We start from the raw sequence: 21289 nt of genomic DNA on the forward strand, positions 1-21289 counted from the left end.
ATGAGTCAAATTCAAACTAAGAGAAAAATGCAAATGAAGATATTTCCTGCAGGAATTAGGGGTATGCCTCATCAGTAATATGTTGAAACAATAGCAATATAGGCATACCATGAGGAACTAAGCAGAACAGCTCAAAAAAATTAGTTGTGCCTTAAGTATTCATTGAAGTATTTCTAAAACTCAGTTTATGTATGGAGAATCATGAGCTAAATTTGAAAGCAAGGTTTTCAGTTAAATATCATGTTTGCTCCCTTTATTCAAATGATTTACCCTGTTGAAGTCTGGAAGGCAAATAGAATTTGGGTCAAAGTACTGATTCCTTTCTTTAATTATTTCCGCATTCTGTAGTAGTAAAAATCTAAATTCAGTGCCAGAAATCCAAAAGTTAGAGCATGTATTGTCATGTTTTGGAAACTAGAAGCGTAATTCTGCAATTAAGTGTGGATGTGAAGTAAAGTCATGCTGAATTGCTTGTTCCTGATTGAGAGATGCGTAGCAGTTGTCGTGATCTTTTCCAAAAGCATAGTGGTTTCCAATAGGAGAAGCAAAGACTTCAATCTGTATGTTTCAATCATAATTTCTCCTATTATTTTTCTTAGTGTTCTTTGCATATTTTTGAACATCATTGTTTGGGTCAGGCTCCATTTTCATTTTTTAGCATAACTTGATGAGTCAGCGTAACACAAATGATACTTCATCAGAGGTTTCATCAGAGTAAAGGGAATAGAAAACGTAAGAACTGATTATTAGAGGTCCTGTTTTCATGGACTGCAGGAGTAATAGTAAAAGAGTTGAAAAATGATGGTAGTAAAGAACATGTTACAGACTCCTGTACAATAAAGGATCAAAGTGCAGCTTGAGAATCACTAAGTATGGGAGAATGGAAATATGTTAAGTTTGGAAGCACTGATTTTTATAATTTATATAATTTTTATCCTTTATAATTTATTATTTCAGGCAGGCAGAGGCGTTGTGTTTTCAGCTGCTCTATTTGACACACCTGCTCAGAAAATAGAGCATAATCTTGACAAATGCTGCCCTCTGATTCCAGTTGAGGCAGATCATGGCTACTGGTAGTATTCCAGGTCTGCATGCCTTATGTGCCCTTTGGGCTTCCTAGGACTGCCACAATGCTATCTAGATCCACTTCCTTTCAAAAAGCATGAACTTTCATCCATGTATAGAAAGAAGAGATGATGGAAATAGATAGGACTTTCCCCAGATATGTGGCAATCAAAATAATTGAAAAAAAAAAAACCTTAAAGGCTTTATTCTTTATTTCCTGGATTTTAAGAACACTGTTACATTTAGAAATGCTTTTTTAAATGTCGGTAATATACATGAGTTATTGCTGAAACTGTGGAGAGACAGTGAAAATACAGGTATACAGTGAATAGGGTGAATTCTGTATTAGGTGAAAGTAAAGTATGACAAGGAAAATAGTTTTGCAGGTACAGAACTATCACAAGTAATAGTTGAAAAGGCGAGTAATACATTACTCTCAGAATATGGCAAAAATTGAGTGCATTAGTGTTATGTTCAAAAACTGGTTATTGAACACTCTTGATTTCCATATTTTCATGATCACCTGAAATTTAGATCACTTTGAGGTACTTTTGTCTTAGTACTTTGATGTGATAATTTATGGTTGCTATTTGATTTAGGGATTGAAGTTTTAATGGCTCTCATTTTGATTACAGTTACACACCTCACTGTATATATTATACCGTACAAAAACTGTACTAATTCTTCAAATATTACCTACATTACTTTTATACTTGTATCTGTTTACTAGCTAGCAATATCAGGATTACTTATGATTTTTAAATAGATGTATTTAAGTGTTCATTTAATTGTATTTATAGTAATTTGGCTGGACTCTACAATGTGTGAACTGGACAAGGGGATTATGTCAATGCAAGAAGAGCATATTGACCAGATATGATTAATGAGGAAATGAAAATGATTCAGGGTTTGTAACTTGGTATCTTCTAAATGTTATTTTTCATTCTCTTTTTCTTTTTCCAGACTTTTATAGTATTGAATAAAGGGAAGGCAATATTCCGATTCAGTGCCACCTCTGCCCTGTACATGTTAACTCCTTTCAATCCTCTTAGAAAAATAGCTATTAAGATTTTGGTACATTCATATCCTTTTCCAGTGGTTAGTTTAAAACGGTAATGAATGAGATGTTACTTAGTATTTAAATAATTCTCTGGCACATGTCCCAGGATCAATATGATCTGTAGTGCTTTGTCCCTCTTCTCTCTACTATTTCTGTCTTCTGTTCTTTTTCTCATTCTCCTTTTACATTTCTGTTCATGGCTGGATCCTAATATAGTAATACCAGAAGCCAGACAACCATCCTTTACAATTTCTGTGTCTTCTTTCTTCCCCCACATAATTTTTCCTTCCCTCTTATTTTTTTCTGTAATCATCACATCTTTTTTTCATCTTTTCCCCTCCTCCACATTTTTCATAAACTGCAGATATGTTGCTCAGACTACTTTCAGTTCTTCACTGACACTGTGTATTAAAATCAAATCTTTGATCCCAGGCCTGTGCTTGCATGAATATTTAGTGAAACTACAGTTTCATTATTTCTTTTCATTTTCTGATTCAGATAACACTTGCAGAAAGATAGATTCCTAAAACAGCTTAGGTTTCTTGTTTTATTATGCATTCTTAGTCCTGTATGTATCTCACCTGTCTGTTTTATTTCTTGATCATTATTGCTTTATACACTCATAAGCCTACTGATGTTTTCATTTCAGTCTTCAAGCAGGTCATGAGATTTCCACATTGCAGGTAGAGATTTGAAAAGATAAATTATTATAATTACTTAACTATTATTTGTCTTTTTCAGTGTTTTAATAGCTGACTATAGTAGGCATCCCACTGGTCTGATCCCAAATACCAATATGAGCAATGAGGGCATTGACTTCAGAAAGTCAGCTTACTTAAGGAACAAATACAAATGTTTGCACACTTGTATTTACAGAAGTCTAACATAAGCACAACAGAAGTAGTTTTGTGTTAGCATTGCATATAGGGATCCTAAGATTATGTAGACTAAATCTTGAGAGGATTTTTTTCAGTCTTTGGTATACTGGAAGACTGATATTACAATAGTTGGTATGTGTTGGATGTTGTTTTCAATGGCTAGCCTATGAATGACTTCCAAAATGATCATGATACTACATAGCCTGTTTTCAATTGGCTTGCTACAGATGCCACTACAAATAATTATTTTTCAAATATATGACACTCTTTACCATATTCTGGAGCGTTACTGAGTTATGTGGAATAATAGAAGATTGTGGGACTGAGGTATCGGTGAAGACCTAGTCAACAAAGTCGGAATGCTTAAACACGTTGTTTAAATTTATGGTAAGGTATATTATAGTTATTTTTCCACTAATGAAAGTGTAGTGTGGATTTGCAACTCTAAGAAGACATTTCATCAAAAAGGATTTTGAAAACCTATGCAAAGTACAGGCTGGTGAAACACTTGTAGCATGGTTTTTTATATTTTTAAAAATGTATTCCTTTCTCTTTTGCTCTGTTCATATATGAATTACATAAAGAGAAGCTAGTTGCTCAGTAAAGGATTTAAAATATATTCATTGCACAAATGAAAATCCAAAGAACTGTTGAATGTAGTGCCACATGTTTTTGACAGTTCAGAAGGCAGAGGTATTTATCATCACTTGAAGGTTTTTTTTAATTAATGTAAACCTGCAGAGAAAAGTTCACAAGGGGAACCTCACAGTACTTCTCATCCCATTATGTTCGGATTTCTGTTTAGGAGCACCACATGAACCTGCAGCTGTTCTCAAACTCGATCGAGCTTTGTCCTTTCTGTAGCTTTAGGTGTTGGTGCCATCATGTGGACGTTTTGTGGTTCATCTGCGTGGTTTTCATTTTGGTCGTTGTATTTTTGTACCTTAGAAGAATGTCAGCAGTTCTGAGAGTAAAATGTTGTAGATTTAGAGCGGTTCTGTTCAACTAAATGAAATTATTTATGACTTGGACCTGTTCCGGAATTCTATTTGGATTTCTTTTTTTGAGAATCACATGCGCCTTCCCCTCCCAACAGCATTTATATTACAAAAGTCATATATAAAACAAACAGCAATAAAATACTTTTCTTGCTAAGAGTTCCCTATGTTCTCTCCTACTATCTGGCAGCTAGCTTCCAATGTATCATCATGATAAGCAAAAATATTGATACATGCCTTATTTTATGGTAAAACATAAAAGTGAAGAAAATGTATTTTTCATTGCTCTGTATGCATGAAGCAGATCAGATTTGTCTAGATCATCTAAAAGAAATACTTTTTATGTTATTCCATGGAATTAGAAGCTAATACTTCAAATGTTGACATTTTTATTCAATAAGAAAAAATAATTTAGAGTTGGGGCTCTTTTTAAAATGTCTTTCAGATTTTTTAATTTTTAGTGTATGATTGTTCTCTTCTAGCTATAAAGCAGTGAAGGAAAGCTTTAACATATTCAAGGCTTTTCCCTGGCTATTAAAAGAGCAGTGAAGGGATAGATGGCTCCTGATAGTGAAAGTCTACCAAAGCAGTGTGTTATTTGATACTCTTTTTATGATATTTCCTGGCATACATTCCTTAACTCTTGGCCTACATTATTCAGCATGCTTATCATGTGCACTATTTTGACCAACTGCGTATTTATGACCATGAGTAACCCTCCAGACTGGACAAAGAATGTAGAGTAAGTTAAATGGATTTTCTCTGAATAATATCCAGTAATCAGAAATAAACTACTGTAAATTACTTTAAATGAGGATGGCTTCCACTGGCAGCAGCTACCTTATTGGGATATCCTTGCAACAGCTATTCTGATGCTAGTTTGCTGTAACATTAAATACGTATAAGTGTCTCATGATAAGTTCTTTAATGTCCTTCCTCTGTTTGCAGTGCTAGATGGGAAACGTAAGAAAAGCTATCCTTATGATCATACAGAAAAAGTGGATTATAAATATTTTTGACTGCGTCCTATGTCACATCTGTGCAAGAACGCAGGGAAATGCACTCTTTCATCTCTATTGAAATAACCATTACTGATAAAGGGACCATCTTATGGATGGCTGTGTTCATCACAGTGCAGCTTTCTCTTACCAAAATCAATGTAACAATGTAAAACTTGTTTGCAAAATAAGCTATAAAAAAGTATTGAAATGGTTAGCTAATCATTGGTGTGATATGATGTCAGCTTGGCTAATTGGTCCAGTATGATGTCAGCTGCGAGGTGCCAATACACAATGACAGTTCCAAGGCTGCAGGCCGCAGTGTGAAACTGTTCTTGGGGCTTCCTTTCTGCTGCTTCTTCATTTCTTACTGCTTGGGCTGATACATGTCTGTTCAATCTTCAATAACCAAAAGTGAAATCATAGGGCTATTAAGGTCAACAAAGACATTCTCATTTTGAGTTCAGTGTGAATACATATGTATTCAGGATACCTAGCATGTCATAAGTATTTATGATAAAGATTGGTTGCTTTGGTATTTCTTCATGTCTCTGTATTGTGCCATTTGGAGTTACCATGCATGTCCTCATACGTGGAGTAAAGTTCTGCAGGAAATAAATTCTTTAGTAATTGAACTGAAAACTTTTGTATTGGAAAGCTGTTTTCAGGTTGGCTCAGTTAGAGTAAGCTTTTTAAGCAGTTTAATTTGAATTCCTTTTCATTAAAGATATAAATAAAACTAAGTTTCAGGATGACATCACTTGGACACAGAAGATGAAATTACTCAAAATGCCAGAATTACATATTTTTTTCGACTGATGAGGGTTGGCAATCGCCAGCTCTTGGTAATAAGCAACATTTCAGCATAAAAATAATATTGAAGAAAGGAATTTTTAACTGAAAGAAACTTCTAAAATCCTAATGTAATCCATCTGTGTGTTTTGTTATAACATGGATTCAGACTGGACATAAACATGCACCGCTGTAGTAACTGGGAATTTTGCATGTGTCTTATTGTATAGATTATAGAAGTTGAATTTAAGCTATAGGTTATCAGTTTTTTAATCCTAATTTCATTCCTCTTTCCTTATGGTATGAATTATGCAGGTGTTAAAGTTGGATGTAACTGTCACTATTTCTTATGCCACTTAAAGTGAAGAAAACGAGAATAAAACAACTAGAGAGCATCAATTGCAAAGATAACATGATCTATAAACTCTGTCTTGCGTATTTTCCTCAGATACACATTCACTGGAATTTATACCTTTGAATCACTTATTAAAATTCTTGCAAGGGGCTTCTGTTTAGAAGATTTTACATTTCTCCGAGACCCATGGAATTGGCTAGATTTCACTGTCATCACATTTGCGTAAGTCTTCTACTTGTTTTTTTAAATAAAAATTCTTTCTGGTAGCATGAGATTAGTGACTAAAAATTGCCTCGTATCTTGTCAGCCAGAGTATTTGGAGCCTGGACTTCCTGCAGTTTCAATATGTTTCTTCTACCTCTTTTACACAGTTTAGTATTTCTAGCCAAGCATGTGCTGCAGAGGCCAGCATGGTGTGCCAGCCCATTAGGATTGTGAATGCCATCACCCTGAACTGTTCATATCCTGTCTCCTTTCTGCATACCAGAATTAAAGGAATCCTTTTGACTTCCTGCTGATAGCTGACCAGATTAGTTTTCAAACATCAAGTCAATGTGGTTTATTATTATAAAAATTAATTTAATTTTATGGCCAGAAGCATTTTTATAACACAGGCAAAATACAGTGAACGGTGAAAAGGTCTTGCTCAAAGACCCAAGCAAACAGAATAAAATCTGCCTCAATTCTGAGTAATTGTGATTTAATCCTACAGGTATGTAACAGAATTTGTAAACCTAGGCAATGTTTCAGCTCTTCGAACTTTCAGAGTATTGAGAGCTTTGAAAACTATTTCTGTAATTCCAGGTAAGAAGTAGTTGGTGTAAGGTGTTAGGCCCCTCGTATCTCCAACTGTTATTTGTGTGCTGTCATTGTGTTTGTGTGTGAACTCCCCTATTACAGATATGTGACAGAGTTTGTGGACCTGGGCAATGTCTCAGCGTTGAGAACATTCAGAGTTCTCCGAGCTTTGAAAACAATATCAGTCATTCCAGGTGAGAGCCAGGTTAAACACCGAGGCTGACTTTTGTCCTACAAAGGCTGTACTCACTTTTTTAAAGCATAAGCCTTGTTTGCTACACATTGTCAACAAACCAGAAAAGCAGGAGTCAAGACATGTAATTTTATTTAAATTGATTCATGCTTGTATTTAGTTGTATTTTCTTCTCAAAAAAAAATCAGCCTTTGAGTTTAACAAATTCTTGCATGAGATATTTGCAGTAAACAGCCTATGTGATTTGCATCTTATGACATCAAGCTTTCCTTTACATGTTTTAAATATAAGTTAATTTTAAGCTTTCATACTGATGCAAATTTTCTCATTTATTGAAGGCACTTGATATAGCAACTTAATTCAGTTTTAAGTTATGTCTAAAAAATTAAACTCTAAAGGATAGCATGGGCCATGCATGGGGTATCGTTTTAAAGATGTCTTTCTTCTCCAAACCATCACCCCTCTTATATTGTAAGAAGATTATTATGATATCATTTGAATATTCACGTATAATGTCTTTACAATGGGGTTACTAATATAGAATACATCACAAAAGGTTCATAAAAGAAAGGTTTGGGCAAGAAGCATCAGCAAAAGCAAACAATGCTATTCTATGTAGGGTTGAGATGTAGCATGAATAATAAAATCACTTGTTTTGGCACAAACAATGTGTTTGGAATTATCTACTTTTTATTTTTATACACTATAAAATAAGTATAAACTTACATATTTTCATTCATCTTTCCAAATAATAAGGCTTTTCATGAAAATTATTGTGTCACAAATTACTAGTCTTTTTGCATGAAATCTTTACCAGGAAAGCAGTCACATGATTTTTTGTGTGTGTTTAGAATCTATTTAACATCATAATAAAAATCTTATCTCTTTGCAGGCCTGAAGACTATTGTGGGAGCCCTGATTCAGTCTGTGAAGAAGCTCTCAGATGTGATGATCCTGACTGTGTTTTGTCTGAGTGTATTTGCACTGATAGGGCTGCAGCTGTTCATGGGCAACTTGAGGAATAAATGCCTGCAGTGGCCTCCAGACAATTCTACTTTCGAAACAACTGTTATTTCCATTTTTAATAGCTCTATAGGTGAAAATGGTACATTTATTAATGCAACAACGACAACATTTAACTGGGATGAGTACATCGAAGACAAAAGTAAGAGTTAATTATATCATCTACTGCATTGATTTTCTGGTATTGATTTAAACAGATTTGAGAACATCAGTATCTTTCCCTTGCCTTTAAAAGTGTGTAACCTGGCCAAGAAACATAAAAGCACTCATTTTTCTCTAGTAAATAAAAGCACAGTCATTATATAATTTAACATACTCATAATATTATACTGGGTAGCAAATTACCTTTTTTACCTTTCACAGAATATGACTTTTAGAGTAAAATCACATTGCAGCATAAACCAGAAATTTCCGTGCTAGCTTCAAGCCTCCTGAAATAGTGTGACAGCCCTAACATGGGATCTGAAATGTAAGAGCTAGGTTAGTGCAAGATAGTGCTCAATATAATAAGCCCACATCTGAACATCAGCTAGCCCAAGAACCCTGCCAGAGCACGTAAACGTAGCTACGTTGTTCCTCCTGGAGTTGAGTGCCTCTGTGCCACATGCCCTTGCACAGCACAGACACACCTTTAAGAGAATACTGGTGATTTATCCCATCTTTCTTGCAAAATAAGAACTAGATTCCACATTTCTGTCTTTTGTTTCTTATCTTTGGAAAATCAAGAAATGAGCATTTTGTACCTCATAGTACACTATTCCCACCATTTTAGGTAGTTAATGTTAGTATTGTGTTAACAAAACTTGTTGAAAAATTCAGATAAAACAACTCTGAACATACATATAGTACATTGCTATTTTGTCTTTCATAATACTATTGTTAATCTCTCCCATTTATCTGTTCAGCCTCTTCTATTTATTTTAGTGTATTTAGTGTATTTAATGTATTCATAATTAGGCCTAATAGGTTTTTAATTAAGTCTGTATAAATATTTTAACTGGTGACTATATCACTGAAAGTTAGGAAACCTCAGTTTAAGAATGAAATGCCTTTGTATCCAAGTCTCATTGCCTTATAATCTTTTAATATACTTATCATCTCAGCATGCTTGAAATATACAAATGTCATGCAAAATTTTGGATCATAACTTATTCTTAAAGCCATCTGAGGAACAGATTCCATTCCATTCCCCTTTAGTTGTTTCTGGTACTATGACACACAAATAGAAAGGGTTTTTTTCTAAATATCTGACCTACATTTTCCTAATTTCAGATTGAATATATTACTACATCTGCTGTGGACTTAGAACTAAGATTATCATAGACTACTTTATATTAGTCTTTATGCAGTTATCCTCTATATTTCTGGTCTTTCCTAAGTCAAGTGATCCTATTTTCTGTTTTGCATTTTTTATACCTATTTTCTTTTTTTTTTTCTTTTTTTGAATCTTTCCAGTTAGTCTGGCATTTTTTTCTTGTTGTTTTTCTTTTGCCCTTTTTTGTACAGCTTTTGTTTGCTTGAGGTTTTTTGAGATCCTCAAATTGGGTACTAACTCCTCCAGCAATTGCTTCTGATTTGTATCTTTCCCTCATGCCATATATGCAACATTCCTATTAACACATTTCAAAATTACCTCATTTTTATGTCATCACTGTATTGTTGATTCACAGTCAATTTTTACTTTGTGACAGGTATTGCATCTTTTTGTACAGCGGTGGCTGTGGCCACGTCCTGACTGTATTGTATTTATGTATTTGATTTTGCCTTGATAAGTGTAGCATTTTCCACTTGTCTCTATTGGAATAAATCCAATTGCTTTTACTTGTCAATTTGTAAAGGTCATTCTAAATTTCAAATACCTTTTCTCTAGCTTAATGTCTTCAGAATACTTGATGCATTTTTTTTTCTATTGCTTTGTGTCCTGAGTTAGTAATGAAACTTGTTAGAAAACCATGTCTAGCACAGATACCTGGGATATCTTCAGAGAGTTGCCCTTATGAATTGGCACTGGGTCACTGGCAACTGCTCTCTAAGAACTTTCTTCAAGTATTTTGTGGTATTTCCAGCCAGAACATATCTCCTTTATTTCTATCTGGAATTGTCATGTAGGACTTGTACCCCTTACTGTTCTGTTATTAAGTTGGCAGGAGACAGGAATAGTTTTGTATCTGGCATATTTTCTACAAACTCATATTTGCTATTTTTGTCGTTTTATCATTATCATTTTTGTATTAAAAAAAAATCTTACTTAAGTGTTTTCCAAAGTAGTGGACTGAAAGTGGAGCTGTGCCACATAAGAATGTGTATTAGGCCCACAGACAGTTTTGCAAGTTCTGCTTGGAGCCCGTTTGCATCTTTAAACTTCTTTTTAAGTAGTGGTTAGATGTCTCACAGGGTCTGACTGTGTGATCACCAGAATGTCTGAAAACCCACTGATTTCTTATATGATATCTGAGACTAGAATTGCAGATACATAAATTATGGACATAATTTCTCTCTCTCTGTAAAGTAAGCAGATTTTATGCTGCCTCTATTGTATACTGGTGATGACAGAGTAGAAGCAGTCAGTAGGAACTGGTTGCAATTCTCTTCTTGTCTGTTTAGCATTAGCCCTCAGTTCATGCCAGCTAAGCTAGTCCATGCCATCTGGCAGTGAATCTCATGGAACCATCTGCTTCCTGAGAACAGCCAGAACATACCTAATTCTGGCAACTTTAGCTTAATGTGCCACCTGACCCAAAAATCTCCATTAGAGGTTCCCATTTTACCCTAAGAATGCCAAACTAGGAATTGATGGCAAAATGTGTTTCCCTTTCTGTTGCAAAGAAGGGAAAATAAAATAAAATAGAAGAATTTGTTGTGGGCTTTTAGGGCTTCTATCTCTTTAAATTATATTTTACCTCATCTTAATAGTTAGCCTAAATGTTCAAGTACATTGCTATTGAATTTTGTGTATTAGTTTTGCCTAATGTACAATAAAAGCTTGGTTTCTCCCTCAGCTGTTCAAATCAAGATCCAATTAGAAATTTCTTGAGCATGTTGTGTTATCACATAATCAACTGGAAAAGACTTTTGAGATCATCGAGCCAAACCTATGACCTAACACCACCATATCAACTAGACCATGGTACTGAGTGCTATGTTGTCTTTCCTTAAACACCTCCAGGGACTGTGACTCCACCACCTCCCTGGGCAGTCCATTCCAATGTCTAATCACCCTTTCTGTGAAGAAATTCTTCCTTATGTCCAACCTAAACTTTCCCTGGCACAGCTTACAGCTGTGTCCTTTCATCCTGTCTCTGGTTGGCTGGGAGAAGAAACTGACCCCCACATGGCTACAACCTCCTTCCAGGGAGTTGTAGAGACTGACAAGGCCTCCCCTGATTCTTCTGTTCTCCAGGCTTAACACCCCCAGCTCCCTCAGCTGCTCCTCACAGGACTTGTGTTCCACACCCTTCACCAGCTTCCTTGCCCTTCTCTGGACACAGTCCAGCACCTCAACATCCCTCCTGAACTGAGGAGCCCACAACTGGACACAGCACTCGAGGGGTGACCTCACTGGTGCTGAGTACAGGGAAAAAATCTCTTCCCTAGTATTTCAGGGTTTTTTTCAAGGAATACTTGGATAAAATAATATGTAATGAATAATTATAATTGAATAATACTAAACATTATGCATCAAAATGCGCAAATGAAGGCAGAGAATTGCCCTCATCCTTTGCCTCATTTTCCTGGTATTTTTTTGATTTGCTAACATACACAATTTGGTATTCCACCCATTGTATCTTATAATTTGGTTAGGTTGCTAAGAATTAACTGTACAACTAACTTTCTGTTTTCTAAAGAAAGGCTAACTTGAAGATTCTGTAGGAAGTAATTTTCCTGTCAAAACAATACTTACCATGCTTTTTTCATTCCTAACCACTATATATTGCAGTTGAACATTCTGTTAGCTCTGCTAATTTCTTTCATGTGTAAAAGTCTGTATAATTCCTCAATTTTCATTAGGCATAAATATTATCTTTCTCATCACCTTTTTGATTTTTTTTTTTTTAAACAGGTCATTTCTACTTCTTGGAAGGACAAAATGATGCACTACTGTGTGGCAATAGCTCAGATGCAGGGTAAGAAAATGATCATCATTCTTCTTTATGCATCAAAGAAAAATAATTAGCTACTTAGAATAGCTCAGGTAGTCAACTTTAATATCAAGTGTACTATAGAATTGCAAATTACCAGTGTTTTGCATTTGAAGCTATACCTAAATACAACCATTTCTGTGACTTGAATTTACACAGGCATGTCCATCAGCCTCTTAGGCTACTTTTGTAAAAGTAACCACATGAATGATCTGTGCACAAATGTTGCTGCCAGCTTGCTGACAACTGTTTATCAGCCGTGCTACTTGATGTTCTTCTCTTGTCCTGGTGGAGATATGTTATGACAAATTGTGGGGAAGGGTAGAATGCTATTAGTTATATTATTAAAGCATTGAAATATTATTAGGAAGTGGAATTACAAAGTGAAAAATAGTAAGCTATACATTTTTATCTTAGGTATGTAGAATAATATTTTACTTGTTCATAATTTCATCAGAAACTAGTACTCCTGAACAATTTTGTTTTACTGCAGCATATCGTAATGTAGAGTAGTTGTTAAAAATAGCATTTCCTCTTCTTTTGTAGTCAATGCCCAGAAGGATATATATGTGTGAAAGCTGGTAGAAACCCCAACTATGGCTACACAAGTTTTGATACATTCAGTTGGGCATTCTTGTCACTGTTTCGATTGATGACTCAGGACTTTTGGGAGAATCTTTACCAGCTGGTGAGGACTTATTAAAATAAACAGCACCATCACCAATACCATTACTACATAGTACTTGCATAGTTATTTTCATTCACTTGTCCTTAAGGCCTTTGGAACAGAAATGATCTTTAATTTCATACATGTAAACTATTGTCTAAAACAGTAAGGCCCTTATTTATGATTTAGAAACTCGTGTGCTTCTTAAATACATAATAAGGAATAGCTGCTATTTTATGAAGATGGTTAAGCATTATTGTTTGTGTACCTAAATGAATAAATGAACTTAAGTTGTTAAAGTTTCTTACCCAAATATGCTATAAATAGATGCTATGTTAAATTAATTTGCAGTCTAGTACAAATATGTTTTGTTTGAAAATGTTACATCTTGTCCCTGAACTACACATATCCATACCTGAAAGACAGCAATTTTGTCCACTGTAACATTTTGTATAATGAAATATTTTTGTGGGAGTGTAGTTTGGGACTGATGAGACAAGAAGCTAAGGTGCTGATCAGTGGCCCCACCTACTGTTAAATTTAAAGGCTGTAATGTAGGTGTATAGATTCTTATTGGTATAAGTTCTGAAGTATTCAGAATTGGATTTGCCTTGACAATAGTAGACACAAAACTTTTTCATATGTATCCAGGATATAATAATTCTATAAGGAAAAAGTAACAAAAGAATCTTGTGCTAACACAAATCAATCTTACAATGTTTTTCTAAATTATAACACAGAGGCTAACTTACTATGCAACAGTATTTAAAGTCTGCTAAAAAAGTGTATTATCTCTTTTTCTCCAGACCCTTCGTGCTGCTGGGAAAACATATATGATATTTTTTGTTTTGGTCATTTTCTTGGGTTCTTTCTACCTGATCAACTTGATCCTGGCTGTGGTCGCCATGGCCTATGAGGAACAGAATCAAGCAACAATGGAAGAAGCAGAGCAGAAAGAGGCAGAATTTCAGCAAATGCTGGAACAACTGAAAAAGCAACAGGAAGAAGCTCAGGTATCCCTGTAAAGTAAAATTTCTTCTTCCATTCGTGACTGTGAACGGATGCTTTATGTCCACATATGAGAATACTTTTACTCCCCTACTCCTAACAATATATTACTTTGTCTCATAAATTCCTTCATATTGTAAACAATCTTTAATGTTTTCCATTGCACTTTTTTTGCTGGTTTGAGTGAAGCTGTTAATTTGTGTCAAAAATAATAACCAACAAGCTGAAGCACTGGATTTTCAAATTGGAGATGGAAATTAACTTTTTAACTTTTTAACGGAGCACTTGAACACGTTGCCCAGAGTGCTTGTGGAGGTAATGAAAAGCTGTCTGGATATTGTCCTTGGGCAGCCTGCTTTAGATGACCCTGTCTGTGCTGGAGAGTTTGACACGATGACCTCCAGAGGTTACCTTCCAACCTCAACCATTCTGTGATTGTCTGAAATGGAGGTGGAGATGTGGGAAAAAAATCCAAAGAGTAATTCTGCTTATAAAAGTAACAGAAGCAAAACTATTGTAGGTGATGGTGCTTCAGCAATACTTGGCTTTTTCTACTCCCTACACATCTCTCACAGCAGAAAGCCATAGCTTTCCAGTTCTAAAGAGAACTGGAAAATGTGGAGAAACCAAAGAAAACACTTCTGTGGTACAAATGGAATGATTACATATGCTTTGAAATTCCTTTTCATTTTTTGAAGGCTCTCAAATCTTTAATAGAATAATTGGTAATGTCTGCTTGGCATGTGGCCACATAGAGCAGAAGTTGAACTATGTCTTCCACATAAGCACATTACTAAAGTCAGCAATCAGGATTTTTCTTTCATTGGTCAATTGCAATCTGTTGGGGGAGAATTGTGGGGGATTTTTGTTTTTTTGGTTTTTTAGCCTGTAAATAAATGTTAATAAAATTCTCCACACATTTTGAAAATAAAACAGCAACAAGTATGTAATACTGTGTAGTTTAACTCAAACCTCTGATTATTATTTGCAAAACTGAGATATCAAAATTACAAGAGATCTTTAACAGACTAGGGAGTATTCAAAATCCATCAAAATGTTGTAAGAAAGTGTTGCTTCCTGTTAACAGGGATTTTACCACCTGTTTGAGCCTTGATTCTTTATTTTTACATAGTACTTCAGATGAAAAATTCATTGCAACATGTTGCTTCAATCTGAAACAGATGCTTGTTAACTTGGTTTTTTGACAGCCCAGTTTTCCCTTGGGTTACTCTTGCTCCTGGTTTATGGAGCAGTGGCAAATTATGGTTTCTGTGGTAATTCACAAATTATACGTCTTATGATATGCTGGGTTTGGTGAAGTAGAAACATTGTTTTTATTTCAAAATACTAATTTCTTTAAGAGTGGCAATAAATTTGAAATAGTGAGTGGTGTGTGTATTTGTATAAATGCTGTAAATTGCACATGTGCTTGTATGTATAGGCGGCGGCAGCAGCTGCAGCAGCTGACTCAAGAGATTATAGTGGAGTAGGTGGAATAGGTGGATTCTCCGAAAGTTCTTCTGAGGCATCAAAACTGAGCTCAAAGAGTGCTAAAGAGAGAAGGAATAGAAGAAAGAAAAAAAAGCAAAAAGAGCAATCTGAAGGCGAGGAGAAGGATGGGGAAGAATTTCACAAATCTGAGTCAGAGGACAGCATCAAAAAGAAAGGTTTCCGATTTTCCATTGAGGGGAATAGACTGACATACGAAAAGAGATTCTCTTCCCCGCACCAGGTACCACAGTATTATTACCTCTTAAACACCTTTTTTTTGTCTACTCATCATATAAACAAAGTCCTGTAAAGTAGTTTGGTAAATTCTTGCAAGATACCATACATTCATTAATATCCTAAATCAAAGACTAACCAAGTAAAAACTTACAGCCAAATAGGAAACTGTAAGAATTTGAGAGATTTTGGTTTTAGTCTGAGTTCATGTGTGAAAAATCAAAATTACATGTATTAAGTAACATGTAATTGAAGTAACATGTAAATGAAAACTGTGTTTCAAGCTTCTTAATGAAAATGGACTGATCTCCCCATGAAGTTGGATGTATTCAGCATGATGAGTGGCTTCAAAACATGGTGCATACATACAAAATGTAATGTTTCAAATGAGGAAAGTGTTAAAATTTGGGATGCAAAAAGCTCAGTAGAAATTACATTAATGCTCATGTGAAATTTGAGAAATTAATTGATGTGAGAACATTAATTGTGTTATCTTAAGGTGGAAATATGTGTGGCAATGTGTCTTTGCATGTGGTCTCTTATACTGAAACACCAGTGACTCAGAGTGCCATCTGCATCTCCTATCCAGACATTTATTTCATTTGATAGTTTTGTAATGTTATATCTTCTACAGTTTTCAAAGCTCCTCTTCATTTGCCCACCTCTCACTCTCCGCTTAGCACTGCAAGTCCAGATCTCGCATACATTTTCTCCTTTTTCTGCCCCTTTTTGTGCCTCAATATGCTTCTTTTATCTCCACCTTCGCAATTTTCCCTGGTCTTTATGACTTGCTTTCTCCCTCTTTTTAGTCATTATTACTAAACTCATTCCTGCCTTTTTAATCCTCTTCTATTTCTGTCTCTGGAAAGCCTGTTTCATCCCTTAATAGATCATGAGTGTTCATACTCTCTTCATGTATTGTTTTCTCCAGCTCCCATTCTCAAAGAAGCTCAGACCTCTTCATCCAATATTTTCTTACTAAAGACTGTCCTCCTTAGATCAGACTGTGGTGGGAATATAATGTTTCCAGCTATTTCTGCCACTCCTTACACTCACTTCCTAATGTATTTCCTTTTTCAATAGTAATGCATCCTTCCCCCCACCCCACCTCCTTGGTCTGCCACCGTTTTATGTTGTTAACTGTCTAACTAATCTCTGTGAGGCTTCATTGCTGAATTTAGTTCATGATTCATTCTGTTCCTTATACAAATTTTCTCACATATCGGCTTCAACTTCATGTTGAAGATCCATCGGATCCCTTAGGTGCATATTCTTGCCTGTCTCATCATTCAAACTGCAGCCTTATTCAACTGCAGCTCAATTCATCCATCTTGTAAGAAATGAAGCATTCCTCATACAACTCTTTCTTCTAACATTTTCATCTCCAAGTTCATTTACAGTTGTTTGACTATGACAGTCTAGAAATCACCTCCCCTCTGGTTTTCCAACCCTAGTACCTTTTCACTGTGGATTCTAACCACTAAACAGATGTTCCACTCACCAGTTTTTTAGTAACATTTTCCTAGAGAAAACTCAGGCTTATATATCATCTTTGACTTTCTCCTTGGCATTTCATTTTCTTTCAGTGTAAATGACCATTTTATTCCTCTTGAAATCTTACTCTTCCTAACATTTATAACTTTGTCTCCTCTCAATTCTCCTGGTTTAGAAGATCCTTTTACCCCTTTGACAGTTTTCTAAGGGACTTCCACAAGGCCTTTTGCTAGATCCCTTTTCTCTCTCTTTTTCTCTTCTTTTTTTTTTTTTTTTTTTTAACTCTATTCTGGACCCACAACTCTGAATCATTTTTAACTTGGACCTCTTTACTGCTGTATTCATCAAGAGTATTGTTGCAAAGACCACTAACCTATCCCATTGCTTTTCCTTAATCTGCTAGTAAACATACTTACCTAAAGAATTTTTTTTAATACCATGAAACATACTGTACCTAAAGTTCCTTCCAACCCACCTTGTCTACTTACAGTAAACAAGTCCCAGCTTTGACTGACCCATACCAGCATTCATAACCTGTTAAATTTTCAAACTAGTTTCTTTGAGCCCTTTCTGGTATGCTGCCCTTCATGCTTGGAAGAAGCTCCCATGAGTTTTCACAGAACACTTCATTGCTTTCCTCAAATCCCTCTTTAAAACTCTCTTTTACCATGCTGCCTACAGAAAGCTTGACAGGGAAGTGACTTCAGGTGAGCTAAGATAACTGTTTATCATACTCATCAATTTTGCCTCTGTGTATTCCCTCTCTTTTTGTATCCATCTGTTGTGTTACATTTAAATGATAAGTTCTTTGCAGAGTGCCTTTTTGTTCTGCATTTTGCAGTCTCTAGAACAATGGGGTTCAGGTCCACAAAGATACGTTTTAGAAGAGAAACAAAGACACTGCTTCATTATGTATCATCTGCTGTTCATAGAGGTCTTGGGTGAAATCAGGTGCTAATACTTATCAATCAAGGCAATTACTGATACGAATTAAAATTAAGAACATGTATAATTGTTTGTAAGATTAGAGCATTATTTTGACTCTAATACTGAAGAGATCCTCCCATAGCAGGACATTTACTCATATGAGTAAACTGATGTAGATTAGCAAACCCGATCATACAAAATTACAGGCAAATTATTGCATATTCAGGATAGCTAAGACTTTAAAAAAGAAATAAGAAACCCATTATGGCCCACTTGACTAGTATCTGAAAAGATATGTATGTTTTTTAAACTAGGCAGTATTTGGGAGCTACTTCTATGTGCAGACTGAGTCACAGAAAATTTGCCTAAAAATTTTATTTACTCAGCCTGTCATACTAATGCCAGCCTGGGGTAAACAGTGTCTAGATATACTTACTCAGTTTATGCACAGTTGATAATAACATAGGCAGAATAGCAGAGGAAACAATTCTGTCAAGCAGTTTCTTTTACTCTAATTAAACTGATTAATTTCATATACCCAAAGCAGTAAAATAACTAGTCTTTGTCTGTCACTTATGTTCTCTTTGTTTACTACCCAAAAGGGAGTGTATTAGGGGGGGACTGTACCAGTTCATTTCTTCTTAGACGACCTTACCCTTTAAGACATTGTGGATTTTTCCTCTGTATGGAAATGTTGTATTTTAAAGGATTTCCTTCTGATAATAATTGTTTTTATTTACCTGCAGTCCTTGCTGAGCATTCGTGGCTCCCTGTTTTCCCCAAGGCGCAACAGCAGAACAAGTCTTTTCAGCTTCAGAGGTCGAGCAAAGGATGTAGGATCAGAAAATGACTTTGCTGATGATGAGCACAGCACTTTTGAAGACAATGAGAGCAGAAGAGATTCTCTCTTTGTTCCTCATAGACATGGTGAACGGCGCAACAGTAACATTAGCCAGGCCAGTAGGTCATCCAGAACAGTACCTGCACTTCCAGCAAATGGGAAGATGCACAGCACTGTGGATTGCAACGGAGTAGTTTCTTTAGTTGGTGGGCCGCCAGCTCTGACATCGCCTACGGGACAGCTTCTGCCAGAGGTGATGATTGATAAAGCAGCCACTGCTAGCAATGTAAGAAAGTCTGCAATAGCTCAGGCATGATGTTCTCTCCCTGTATGATCAGTCACTGTTTCCACAAAATTTAGTCACATGGCAACGATGACCTTTCTGGCTAAGCTGTGAATGCTCCTTTCATGTATTCTGGCTGTAAGCTAATAAACTAAAATTATCCAGCTCTCATTAACTAAATATGTGAAAATGCATGCTAATTAACTGGGAATTAACAGAATAGCATAGTAAACCATTGAATAAATTTAGTTTGTGTAGTCTTACACCCATTGATTCATTATGGTTAGACTTAACTAGATGGTTCTGTACTTGTATATCAGAAAGGATATCAAAATGGAAAAAAGAAATTAATTACATTTACTTAATGGAATATATTAAAGTATATATACATAGTGAGTATTTAGCTTCCTGCTGTCCATATGTGAAACTTTTGATGTTACCCTGGTAGTACAACATGCAAGGGTTGTGATAGTGTTCCTGTAATATAGCTAATTTTTCTATGGGTTTTTTATGTCAACATTACTAAATATTTTTTCTTTTGTTTGAAAAATGTGCTAGGAAATTCATAGTTTATTCTAAATTAAGAGTTATCTTAAGAAAATACACTTATTCTTGGTTCCTTTGATGCTAGCTGTGTGGGCTGGGCATTTTCATCTTTAGAAAAAGACCTCACTGCCTAAATTGAAAGATATTTACAGCAGAGCTCATTGACAAGCATTGTGGAACATTTTTTAGTCTGAAACCTGCTTTAATATCTCAGCCCTGTTTCAACAAAATACTTAAAAATATATTCTTCAGGCACAAGAGCAATCCTACTGCAGTGTTTGACTATTTGTTCTAAACAGACTTAGGCACACCTCAGTCTATTGCAAAGCCTCAGTATAACTGGAGCATGGTGGGGGCACCAGTGTTTTAAACCAATAGAGTTCTGCAGTAGCTTAAAGTGTTATTACATGTACAGTCAATTAGCTATTTCATTGGTGCTTTATTTTCAGGGCACTACTACAGAAACTGACTTAAGAAAGAGACATTCTAGTTCTTACCATGTTCCTATGGACTACCTAACAGACCCTAGTGCAAGGCAAAGAGCAATGAGTATAGCCAGCATGCTTACAAACACAATGGAAGGTATGTAACGTAGATTTTTTTTGTATGACAGTGCCTTAAAGTGCTATTAAAATGTGTGATGCATTAAGTAGGAGTGATGTTTTAAGGCAGCTATTTCAGCCTACAGGGTACAGACAAGAGGAGATTTCTATATGGAGTTAGGAGTGGGGTTTTTTGGTAGTTTGTCTTTTTTTTAATATGGGACTGATAAATTTGGAAAAAGAGTCAAGCTTGCAATATACTGATAGGTTTGAGGTGGAAGCAGCAAGCTTCCAATTTAAATGTAAGCAAAATCAATTATTCAAAGTAGTCTTTCTCTAGTGAAGTTATGTTTTGGGGTAAGCTCTTCGGAGGTTACTGAAATGGTTATGTTTCTTGCAGTAGAATGATCCCCTTCTACCAATTCAGTAGATTTGCTGTTGCACAAAGGAGGGATCATGTTCTTCTTTCTGTAAGGCTAAATACAATTAATTTGAATCATGGAATTATGCAACTATTTGTAAGAAAGGGTGAAACATTATGTTGAGGCTTAAATGACCATGCCCAAAATAGCAAATTGGGAGATAATAATGAGCGGTTGTGCACATGTGGATCATAATGCTATCTAAATACTTGTCTGACTTCAGGCTTGTTTTAAATGTTTGTCTTTCCTGAGGAAACTTTAAAATATTTTATTGGGAGGGACCTTAAAGATTATCTAGTTCCAACTCCCCTGCCATGGAGAGGAACACCTTTCACTGGAGTGGGTTGCTCACAGCCGCATCCAACCTAGCCTTGAACATGTCCAGGGATAGGGCATCCACAGCTTCTCTGGGCAACCTGTGCCAGGACCTCACCACTCTGACAGTAAAGAATTTTTGCCTACTACCTAATCTAAATCTACCCTCTTTCTGTTTAAAATTCATCCTATCACTCCACTCCCTGATAAAGGCTCCTTC

The 21289-nt window shown here is 35.6% G+C and overlaps 1 protein-coding gene across 5 annotated transcripts in view; it reads left to right on the plus strand.

Annotated features, from left to right (window-relative positions):
• SCN2A (sodium voltage-gated channel alpha subunit 2) overlaps positions 1–21289 on the plus strand; it is a 76319-nt gene that overhangs the window by 22312 nt on the left and 32718 nt on the right. For 2 of the 5 annotated variants that reach the window (XM_010406858.4, XM_010406860.4), the window contains exons 3-13: positions 2029–2147; positions 4654–4743; positions 6240–6368; positions 7047–7138; positions 8030–8302; positions 12221–12284; positions 12846–12987; positions 13773–13979; positions 15416–15706; positions 18867–19247; positions 20240–20372. In XM_010406858.4, coding sequence (XP_010405160.3) covers positions 2029–2147; positions 4654–4743; positions 6240–6368; positions 7047–7138; positions 8030–8302; positions 12221–12284; positions 12846–12987; positions 13773–13979; positions 15416–15706; positions 18867–19247; positions 20240–20372 — 1921 coding nt within the window. Of the gene's footprint in view, positions 1–2028; positions 2148–4653; positions 4744–6239; positions 6369–6858; positions 6951–7046; positions 7139–8029; positions 8303–12220; positions 12285–12845; positions 12988–13772; positions 13980–15415; positions 15707–18866; positions 19248–20239; positions 20373–21289 lie in introns of all 5 variants that reach the window. The other 3 variants (XM_010406859.4, XM_010406862.4, XM_010406861.4) reach the window with 3 other exon arrangements.

This window comes from Corvus cornix, chromosome 7, assembly GCF_000738735.6.
Source record: "Corvus cornix cornix isolate S_Up_H32 chromosome 7, ASM73873v5, whole genome shotgun sequence".
Taxonomy (NCBI): Eukaryota; Metazoa; Chordata; class Aves; order Passeriformes; family Corvidae; genus Corvus; species Corvus cornix.